Source organism: Cydia pomonella, chromosome 14 (assembly GCF_033807575.1).
Source record: "Cydia pomonella isolate Wapato2018A chromosome 14, ilCydPomo1, whole genome shotgun sequence".
Classification (NCBI taxonomy): domain Eukaryota; kingdom Metazoa; phylum Arthropoda; class Insecta; order Lepidoptera; family Tortricidae; genus Cydia; species Cydia pomonella.
In genome coordinates, this window is record NC_084716.1 from 13,969,607 (window position 1) to 13,980,828 (window position 11,222).

At 38.4% G+C, this 11,222-nt stretch overlaps 2 protein-coding genes across 2 annotated transcripts; both read right to left on the reverse strand.

The window, feature by feature from the left end:
- Positions 1-671: 671 nt before the first annotated feature.
- Positions 672-3,937, reverse strand: LOC133525005 (piggyBac transposable element-derived protein 4-like). Its single transcript, XM_061861188.1, has 2 exons — positions 1,540-3,937; positions 672-960 (listed from the first exon to the last, which is right to left on the reverse strand). Exons 1-2 carry the CDS (start codon positions 3,911-3,913, stop codon positions 755-757), a joined length of 2,580 nt encoding a protein of 859 aa, XP_061717172.1. The 5' UTR covers positions 3,914-3,937; the 3' UTR covers positions 672-754.
- A 2,916-nt stretch (positions 3,938-6,853) lies between these two features.
- On the reverse strand, positions 6,854-8,410 carry LOC133525294 (myelin transcription factor 1-like protein). The gene is made up of 2 exons (XM_061861580.1): positions 8,346-8,410; positions 6,854-7,785 (listed from the first exon to the last, which is right to left on the reverse strand). The coding sequence occupies exons 1-2, from the start codon at positions 8,383-8,385 to the stop codon at positions 6,854-6,856; spliced, it is 972 nt and encodes a 323-aa protein (XP_061717564.1). The 5' UTR covers positions 8,386-8,410.
- Between the last annotated feature and the right edge of the window lie 2,812 nt (positions 8,411-11,222).

Sequence of the window (11,222 nt, forward strand, 5' to 3'; positions counted from 1 at the left end):
CCAGAGAAAATAATGAAATGTCAATGTCAAGATTCTGAAGTATTTTTTCCATCATGACAGATATATAAGCTAATACTTTGTGAAGGTTTTAATATATTTTGCTTTAAATAATATGTTGAGATTAGGAATAGAATAGAAGTTTTTGTCTCAACTTTTCCATGTAAGAGTAAAAAATTCCTGAGAGACATAAATTGTTTTATTTTTGTACGGTTTGTTCGGTATCGCGGGAAACTGTCGTATCTATATTAACTTTTCTACTTGATATCCCGCGAGGGAGAATCCAAATAACCGATCACTGTTGATGACTTATTTATGAACTTAACACGTTCGCTGCGGAACTAAAACTGACGTTTTTTTATATGGTGCGTTAAATGGCCGATTGGCCTGATACTCAATGTTTACGCCGCGGCGATATGGGGCTCATTGACCTAGTAAGGTATCGACTCATATAAATGACTATAATTATACAAAAATGGAAAAATGTGGACACATCCCTATCAATATCGATAGTCGACGAGTTGGTGGTTACAGTACTTGCTTCGCCCCGGGTTCCTACTATTTACTTGAGAGATATATACAAAAATACATGTAAGGCCTTGTAACCCGATGACGCACTGAATAATAGGTTTATTTTAGGAAGTATTAGTGATGGGAAATAAGTTATCGACATATCCTTTTTATATCATTTATTAAAGAATCAAAAAAAATAGACAGCCAGTATTATTTTTCACATTATATGTGAAAAATTAATTAATTACATGTGAGTTTTATAGAAACATGACAAGCAGTATCCTTTCTTACATTCTACGCAGAAAGATTTTATTTTCTTTACTTTTCTATTTGCTTCTCGGCTGTTGAGTGTACCACGCAGCTTTTGGTAGCAGCCGGCACAAATTCTCCTCTTCTCACCTTTCTTTTCGAAGTTGTGTTTTTTCTTTAAGACTACCTCATTTTGACCATCTGAAAGTAAATAATATATATTATTAATATGGCATTATTTTTTCACTAATAATTCTTGCCTTACCCACCAATTAACTGTAAGGCTTGTTTTGCGGGAACTAGATTTACATTGCGGGATCTATTGCCATACTAATATTATAAATACGAAAGTAACTACCTATCTGTCTGTATGTTATCTCTTTACGCCTAAACCGCTGGACCGATTTTGAAACCTGGGTAGAAGCTAGTTCTGTATATAAATAGATACATAATATTATCATATAACTGCATGAAAATTACTCATGATATTATTAAATAAATATTTCATACAATACTAATTATGTATATGCACTTATGTCATAGTTGCGTAAGTGCCAATGTAACTAATTGAAATACATTTTAATTTAATCCAATTTGTAAGACCCAACAACTGTTTGAGCGAACATAGAACTATTATTGTTTTGTCAAAATAAAACAGAGCTTGATCTTTATAAAAATTATATATTAAATTAAGAGCAATTTTAATTCGTTACGTTACCCTCATAGTTGCATTTGCCTCGGGTGACCTTAAATGATTGAAATAATAAATAATAGACTTACCTGAGTTAGTATCCGTGATTGGCGTTTTGGTATATGCTGCTATGATCGCTTCGATGAAATCTTTCTTTGAAATTGGAACTGGCTGCCGAATATTGTAAACCACCCAGCTATTGACCAAAGCTGTCCCAAATAGCAATTCAAGCATGACTTTACGAAACCACTTGATTCCTCTCTTTAGGGTTGTGTAGTACGATGACATCTGGTCACTAAAGTCTATACCCTTTTTATTTTCATTGTAGGTCATGATGCACTGTGGTTTTTTAATTGCTTCTCCGGTAGTACGTCTTATCTTACCGGTGTCCTTTATCATCAAATCATGATCCCGACATGTAGAAATCATATTAACTGGTCTCTTATCCACCCATTTTATAATTCGAACCCCATTCTCATTCATTGCACCAGTTATTTGGCCTTTTTTTAGTTTTGATGCTACTATGCGTTTTGGGAGACCTTTCCGATTTGGACGCAAAGTACCACAAAGGAATGTTTTTTTGCGTATAAGCTCCTCTGCAAGATCTATTGAATTGTAGAAATTATCAGTCACTACGGTTCTTCCTTCATTTTCAAGGCCCCTTATTAATCTTAAAACAGTCTCTTTTCCGTGATTTAACTCTCTGCCATTATCACCTTTACCAGTATAAACATTCACGTTGAAAGTATACCCATCCGGCGTACATAATTTGTACAGCTTCACCCCGTATTTATGGGACTTACCTTTTAAATACTGTCGAAATTTTAATCGTCCCCGCCATGGTATCATCGATTCATCGATTACTAAATACTTTCCGGGTATTAAGACCGTGTGAAATCTCTGAAGCAGCATAGAAAACACATCTTTAATTTTAGCAAGTTTATTTCTATCATCAGGGTCCTCTTGACTAAAGTGCCAAAATTTCAAAATTAGCAGAAATCGGTCTCTCTTCATAGCTGAAACCACATACTGATTTCTATAAATACTCTTTCTCGACCAGTAATCATTTATGTGTGGTAGTTTTACTAAACCCATCACCATAATCACGCCCAAAAACTTTTTCATTTCCTCTTGATCTGTAGGAATCCAAGCTCGAACTCGTGATTTGGGCTTAACTTGATTACCTGCTATGAATTTTTGGGCATAATTATTTGTTTCTACGACCATCTTAGCAATAATATCCTTTGTAACAAATAAATTGTAATAATCTTCAGGGGTGACTGCATCATCGGGAATGTTTATCTTACAATTTTCAGTGAATTCTTCGAAATTAGGAATCGTATCATCAATATCTTGCCACTCATCTTCGCCCATAGAATTTGCTACTGGAGGAATTACGTTGGGTTGCATTTCTTCGACATTTTCGGAATCATCTTCACTAACCGAGAAATCGCTTCCGGAAGAAGTGCTACTGGTATCTGATTGAGAACTGATTAGATTTGGGTTAAAATCTTCATCCGTGTCCGAGTGGTCTTCATTGGTAGGTTCTATGTCAACCGATTCCCCTATCTTACGAGCAGTCTTATCAAAATTTGTGGAATAGGCTGGAGAGGCTACATTCACATTATTAGAACTGGTCTCCAAAAACGATTCGTTTTGATAGTTTTCAAAAGATGGTCCTGCTGCTATATTATCAATTGCATCATTATTTAACGGACTACGAACGGTCTTGCGAAGATTTGGGGATTGGGCTGGAGAGGCTGCATTCATGTTATTAGAGCTGGTTTCCAAAAACGATTCGTTTTGTTGGTCTTCAAAAGATGGTCCAGCTAATAATTCATCAATTGCATCTTTGTTTAACGGGCACGGAAGAGATTTTGCACACGATATATCGCTTACGGAACTACACCTGCTTGTCAACGTCGACGCGTTTTTAGTGTCATAGACTGCCGGCGAACGGAAAATGGATTGAGTTTGTGGGTTGTTTCTTGGTAACGTTTCAGCATTTTTTAAAACTTGTAAGGTTTTACCAGTACTAGGGCTCACGTAAATCGACTCTTTGTCACCTTCGTTCAACAGTTGTACTTTCCGGGCTCTAGGGGTATTTTCTAGATCGGTTTGAAATAACGGTTTCAAATGAATAGGAGAAAGTCGGCTGGTGTCAGGCTCTGGCACATTATACTTGCGTTTTTTAGGAGCGGTAATTGTAATTGTGCTCGCTGTTCCTCTACTCACGTAGTTCCGCTGTAGCTCTGGGACAGTTTCCGGTTCCTTACTTGGCCCAGGATTGACGATGTTTATTTCGGATCGATTTTGCTGCGAGTCATTATTTTTTATATTATTTTTGATAAACACTTTTCTCCATCTCGATTTGTCCGCATCAGAATTTTCACTTTCACTGTTTTCATTTTGCTGAAACGATAATTCCAGCATTCTTCTGCACCGTTTATTTGACCGAAGCATAATAAATGATAAAACACCATGAACTATCACAAAAACGTAAACAAACACTTGAATAGTGCACTATCGTATTTACGTCTATTCCCGCTAATGATGTCACAACACTAATCGGAAGTAAACTATTCTATCACCTACAACAGTGCGGGAAGGGGTGGAGAGACCTTGTGATCTATGTCGGGCCTTACGGCCTATTACCCGCAAGGAATCGAAAAAAATATTAATCAGTGCGTTATCAGGCCGAAAAACCTTACCACAGTTTTAATGCTTTATTTAGTAGCCCTTAAAGTCCTAAACTCAAACCTATACTTGTCTCTTTTGTACATATAGAAATTCTCATTATACACCCCCCCGCACCACGGGAAGTTCACCGTTTTTCGCCTCCGCACGGAGTGGGAGTACATGCATAGGGCATTTAAGCCTTATATCGCAGCGAACGTGTTAATGTTAGGTTAACACATTCAATGCCAAGCATCCCATTTGCAATACAATATTATTATTATTATTATTTGTTTATTTATTTTTTTCATTGTTAAACTGTCATCAGCTTGCAAAGCATAAACTCCAGAACTCTTGCAGGTTGCCAGAGCTCAACGAGGGGGGGTGGGTTTAGGGTCGGCGACGCGCATGTAACTCCTCCGGAGTTGCAGGCGTACATAGGCTACGGAGACTGCTTACCATCAGGCGGGCCGTATGCTTGTTTGCTACCGTCGTAGTATAAAAAAAACTTGAATCATAATCTGATTCGGGTCAGGTTGAGCTGGAGCGAGGCCAGAAGGCGAGCTGAATATTAACTTCTAGACACTCGAGGCCTATAAAAAGGCCTTTCATTCCATTGTATTTTAATCTTTATTAACTTTATTTGTCTTAGCAACTGTTTGATTCCTGATGGTTGGTTATTATAATATGTGAATATTGAAGGGAAAAAGTTGACTAACCACTTGGTGAGTTATTCGTCAGCTAATGGTGCATGGTTAGATTAGTTGGATATGATCAAATTTGCGAATTGCGATAACCAGGGGCAGTTTCGAAGTCGAAACTTATAATTTCGATAGCAATGAACAACTTTATATTCGATTTCTACTTCATTACTTATTTGAAATTATTCGAATGAAAGATGCTTGAAGTTTTGCACAATTACATATGCATTTGTGTCAGATAATAATGAACGTATGTTCATTACCGCTTCAAAATTTAGTCCACATTATTTGTATTGAGCGCTATTAAATCTTGATATTTAAGTACTTTTATTTAGTATCAAAATCAAAATTTGTCAACTTCTAACTATCTATCAACCTCAAACTGAATAAGTAATTGTATAATTTCTAGTGACTACGCCTCTAAATAAGTTTCAATTTATTCTGCTAATTATCACTAATAAAACTCAATAGCAGTATCTTATTTACTGATTGAATAAACAATGCTTTATTATCTCTACTATTTTGCAAATTTGTCACTTATAATTACAGGATTAAGGTCTCTGCCCACTATCCCGTAGCATACCATGACCGTGCTAGGAACGTATCCGGCACGGAAAGCAATCCGATACGCTCTATTTCGCCCACTGAAGCGGGCCAATAGCGTTCTGAACCCGTTTACAACCCGTATGTAACCCGTATTTAATCTGTATGATGCCCGTATGTAACAACGCAGAAATCCTTTCAATACACTCGTAAAGCATCGGTTCATTCTCGTACAAATATCAGTGTTGCGTAGACGCGTTAAAGTGGTGAAATATTGAAATAGTTATGGCTATAAGGAAACTAACGATTGAACAACTGGCAATGATTGCTATAATTTTGGATGAAGAGGAAGAGGAATGCCCAAAAAACATTCGACGCTACTGGATTCACAATTGTATAAAAAAACGCAAAACGGAAGGAGAATATTGGACATTATTCAGGCACTTAGTTGATGACGAAGAAAAGTTTTTTCAGTACTTCCGAATGTGTAGGTACATTCAAATTTAACGATTTGTTGAAAAAAATTGAAAATAACATTGTCAAAAAAAACACAAACTTTAGAAAATGCCTGCTACCTAAAGAAAAGCTTGCTGTGTGTTTACGGTAAGTAAAAAACAATTTGTTTATTATTAATATTTAATCAAACTTTTGATCTAGTATTCATGGTAAAGATTTATGCTTGATTATTATTATTCCACTCGTTAGTGTTCCAAAGCTCAGGAGACGGAGGCATAGGTGTAGCACTCGCTTGTACGCTCGAAGAAGTCGATGCTGGAGATGAAGCATAGGCATACGGTGGTGTAGCTGTAGCAAAGTTAGGTGGTGCGAGCTGCTGTAACTCCATTTCGGAAACTAAACTGAATATTTAGTTTTTTGCGATGGCTTGTAAGTAAGGAGAAAACTTCTTTACTGTATCTGATGTCTTGTCGTGGAGATTTATTTTGCGCTTCTAACAATTTCGACATCAATACAGCGGATGCTGTTTGTGGTGGTTGAATTTTACCTCTCTTTATTGTCTTGGCCTTTTTTGCTTGACTGAGTAGTGGTTGTGAGGATTTGTTACTGGCAGTAATGTCATCTTCGTTCTGAATTTCGGTGGCCGTAATATTTTCTGCAGCAGCAATATCAACAGTATTATCGATCTCATTGTTGAAGTGATGGTTCTGAATTTCAGTTCCTGTATCGCTATTCGGCTGTGACTCTTCATCGTCACTTGTCAGCTCAACGGATTCTAAAGATATTCTCTCGACAAAGAACGAAGCAACAAAAGCCATTTCATCTTCATACTTCCATTTCTTAATGTTTTTCGCTGCTTGTCCACTTTTGCCTTTTTTCTTATTTAGTGCTCGTCTGTATGCATCCCTTAGCATACGTCTATTAAAAGGAATGGAATATCCCTTTATCCAATTTAGGATTGTTTCATCGTTTGTCAAAAATGTCCAACAAGTATAAAAATGTTTGAGGCGGGCAGCAAAATTTACCTTTATGGGTACCTCGCACGACCTCCTCGATGATGGGATGTTGTTGGTCGGCGGGTTGACCTCACTTGTTGTTGTTGCGCTGAGGCTTGTAGTTTGAAGCCTGATTGCTTTGGTATGGTCTTGGTTTGTAATTTATGTTGTTTGTTCTGGGCGTGTACTGGTTTGGGGCGGTTTGCCGCCTGGGATTCTGATAGTTTTTTGGTGTGTTTTTGGGTTTTAGAATGTTGATTGTGCGTGAAGTTCTGCAATGAAGAAGATGTTTTTACTGATTCCTCTAGTTTAGAATATAAAAACTCAGACCTCTTGTTTTCACTTAGGTTTTGTGTCAATGACTTATCCATAAATGGTGCAATCATTTTTCTGCGAATTTGAGTGTAATTGTAATGCAGGTTACTGAGTAATCTTATGCTGTCACTCAGGGACTTTATTGCCTGCAATTTGTCAAAATCTTTCTTGGTTAGATCATTAATTGTTTCAGTAATTAAAGCAATTGCTCTGCCCAGGTCTTGCTGCCTATCCTTCAGTAAGTTGTCTCTATTAGTCATGGAGTTGTTGAGTAAACCTGCAAATTCTGTATTTAGTCTTGGGGGAACTAACAGTTTGATGTTTCTTGGGATCTTAGTTTTTGATAAGGATTCATGCATTTCTTTATTCATTCCGTCTGTTAGTATAGTATTGATTATCTTAACAATCTCTGGTTTTATTTCAGCTCCATAGTTGGCATTGTCATCTTGTCCTCCTTCTCCGAGGGCAGCTAGTATGTCTTGAGGTAGGTCTTCCTCTGTCTCAATGTCAACTTCCTCTTCTTCATGTTCTTGACTGTGTTCTTGGGTGTCTTCTGGTTTGTCACTATGAGCATTAACTTCTTCTGACTTATTGAAATTTTCATCCACACTATCTTGTTCCAAAATTGATAGCGTTTCTGGATCAGTGGCTGAAATTTTTTCATGATAAGTTAGATTTCAGTCACACGCTTATGGTAAGTATTTAGGTATATACCCATATTTCAGAGCCACTTGCCTAGTGAATTGAGTAAGAACTAAAAATATGGGCCCATATCACACCTCTCTTTAAAATAAGCATACTATCTCAACGAGATCCTCCCCTTGATCCAACGGAGTCTGGGGGTATGCTTAGATGTTATCTTCTAAGTTCATTTCACCCAACGGGGACATCGGATTTTCGAAATTCGAAAGAACCCGGCATGAGGTCATGTAAAATATTGTCATTTTCTTAAGGTCCTATAATATCTCAACGAGATCTTCCCCTTTTCCAACGGAAAATGGGGGTAAAAGACCAGATAGCTTCTCTCAACGAGAGAAACGGGTTCCGAAACTCGAGTAACCCGCTATAGGTTATGAATAATTTTACGCATATTCATAATATCACAACGACATTTTACTGTGCTGAGGTACAAAGCACTCAAAATAACCAGCTACGTGTGGAAAAAAATTAGTATAACAAGTCTAAATTCAATGTTTGATGAAAGCTTACCAGTCAAGGCTTCTTTGTATTTCTGTATTTTCTTTTCCATCTTCCGTATCTTCCGCAATTTTCGTGCATCGTGTTCCTCACCTTCACTAGCTCTTTTAAGATTCTTTTTCAGACAAATTATGAAATCTTTTATGTAATACCATACATAAAACTATTTATTTTAATGGGACGCGAAACGTTAGTTTATCGCGCGAAAACAGAATGAAGTATGGTGACCATAGTGTTGCCAGGTAGGGTTATTTTTTTTTAAGCTCTGAAATCGCGACGTTAGACGCTGGAATCAGGATACTACATGTAATAACTACCTCGGACTAAGCACAAATATAATTAATATGTGACCTAATTGATTAAGACGGATATATTTAATTGTCAACAGTAAACAACTCAAAATTGGCAAAATATCTATTTTAAAATTTACAACAATTAAACGACATATTTCTTTTGCTGGGAGGCACTTGAGGTGGTTGGGCTTCCTAAAATCCAAAAATATATATGCGTTGACTCTGACGTTCTTGGAGGAAGGCTGTGACGCGCCAAACATAATTATTCTTTTTGAATCTCTTCGGCTTCGGCGGGGGAGTAATAGTGTACGATCGTTCCATGTTAGTCCTGAAAGTAATGTAAGTATTGAAAATTACGGAAACCTGATTTACTGTCATTAGGGTTTGCAATCCGGATTATCCGAATCCGAAATGTCTGAAATTATTCCGATCTGGATCCGGATCCATGGAACTTCCCATACATTTAAGATCTGTCCTGCAAACCCTAACTGTAATCCTTAGACCAAATTCGGCGGAATAAATTGAACATATTGGTCATTCTCAGTTAAAGGAAAAAATACAAAACAACATTAAAAAACTAAAACCCGTTCTGAGTCATGCCGGGTCCAAAGGTCCCCATCACACTAGCAGCGTTACCCCGCTGTATGGCGATGGAGATCTGTTGGACAAGCCATGACTCAGAACGGGGGTCATTTCTTTTCTCCCTAAGTCGCTTGCCAAGCTCTCGGAAGAGCTCACGCGCCTCCCGCCCCCAGGGCCCGGCTGTCTCGAAGGCGACGGGCACGAAGTCGTACGTGGCTTCCAAGGCAAAGTATTTCAAGCGCTTGCTTTTGGCGGCAGTCTCTGCCGCTGAGCCTGCCGACTTAGCAGTGTGTCCTATATGGGATGCAGCAAATGTACTCACACAGGTTGCATCCCATATAAGACACCGTCCTCTGTGCCGTGGAACCAGCGTCAGCCCGTCGGGTCGTTTACCGTCTGTTCGAGACAACCCTGGTGGTTCCAGGAGGAACGGAACACCTACCGAGAGCATCGCTCGACGAATGATTTCGTTTAGAGAATGGTGCCTGGGGAAACGACCGGCGCATCTCTGGCAGCTGAGTCCATGATGGCCGTTCTCCTCCACCATCATTCCGCAAATGCAGCGGTGCGCGTCGCACACCTTGTACCCCAACCTTAAGGCCACTGCGATCCTTAGGGAATCATTTTCCAGCAGTGTGCCAAGATAGGGGATGGCAAGGCGTGCAACCACGCACCCGACTCAGGCTTGGAGGTGGCCTTAAAACGCGCCAGATAAGTTCCCGAGGCACCAGCCTGTAAATTTGCGTGACGTAGCCTGCAGAGGATATCATCCCAGCCCCTCTGAACGACCGGGCTTTCCGGACGTAAAAACAATGTCCGATTTTTTTCAAGAATTTGAATAAAAATACATTAGTATCCAAAAAACTGCATTAATGTAAATCGTAATTATTGTAATGCTAAAACTAAAGTAACTATTTATTTTTTCATAGCATATATTCACGATACATTTTGTCCTCCGCACCGAGATCAAAAACTAGGTAATTACCCGGATGGTTATTAATTATCATATTATTAGTTATTAATTACTTTTTGGTAGAAATTTGCGACGGGATAGCGACTGGACAAGAATAGGTATGGGGTATATAATTTTTTCCCGAAGGCGGTTCCCATTAAAAAAAAAGAAATGAAATAAGTTATTTGACAGTTTTTGATGATTAACGATTAATTTCACTAGATTTAAATACCGGGATATAAACCGTGATTACCTTTTATATTGTTTTTGAGCTCCCGATATTTAGACGCAGTTACATGCATCTTGTTCACGGGTTTTTCACAATTACTCACATTTCATGCCTCTTAAAAAATAGTTCATACATATTTATATTAAGGTAGTTATTATTTACTTACTAAAAATTGTAAATGATGACTCTAGAGGACGGTATCACCAATTTAAAAATTATTTATTTCTCGACAATCCCAAAAGGGTCGCATTTTATTTTAAAACTAACGAATAGTATATAAGAAGCAGTGCTACTAATAAGAAAAAAAAATATTTTTTATGTTCTAATAATTAAATTAGTGTTGTCACTTTTCAAGTATTACGATTTCAAGTTTAATTACGAAGTGCTATTTTCTTGTTGTGAATTAAAGCTATTGTACATCATTTGATTTCCTGTAGACTATCTACTTGATCGCCGCGTGTCCTCCGAACGATTGTGTCAGCATAATCTGTAAAATCTCTGATGAAGGATATCATGTGGCATTGGGAAGGGGTCCGCCCTCGTTAAGCATTGCTGAAACCCAATGCCAGTACGTGATATCTGGAGGAGCGGGGGTGAGGCGTCATGGAGCCGGTAAAGACCCATGGCGCTGCTTTGCCTCAGCAGGAGCTGACCCGTTCTGCTGGGGGATGTCCTTCCGGGCCTCGACTGGGGGACTTAATGCGAGAGGGGCAAGAGGGCGCCAACCCTCTTGTTGGTCAGCGAGTGGCAGATGAGGACGTTCTTCAACCTCCGGAAACGTCATCATTATCGATAGGAGATGCTCACCCCAAGACTGCTACCAGACTTGAAAT

Excerpts from the sequence above, each read along its gene's own strand:
- LOC133525005 (XM_061861188.1), bottom strand. The coding sequence starts at position 3,913 with ATGCTTCGGTCAAATAAACGGTGCAGAAGAATGCTGGAATTATCGTTT. Across the intron at positions 961-1,539 it reads AATCACGGATACTAACTCAG|ATGGTCAAAATGAGGTAGTC; the intron begins GTAAGTCTATTA and ends ATTTACTTTCAG.
- LOC133525294 (XM_061861580.1), bottom strand. The coding sequence starts at position 8,385 with ATGGAAAAGAAAATACAGAAATACAAAGAAGCCTTGACTG. Across the intron at positions 7,786-8,345 it reads ATACAAAGAAGCCTTGACTG|CCACTGATCCAGAAACGCTA; the intron begins GTAAGCTTTCAT and ends AAAAAATTTCAG.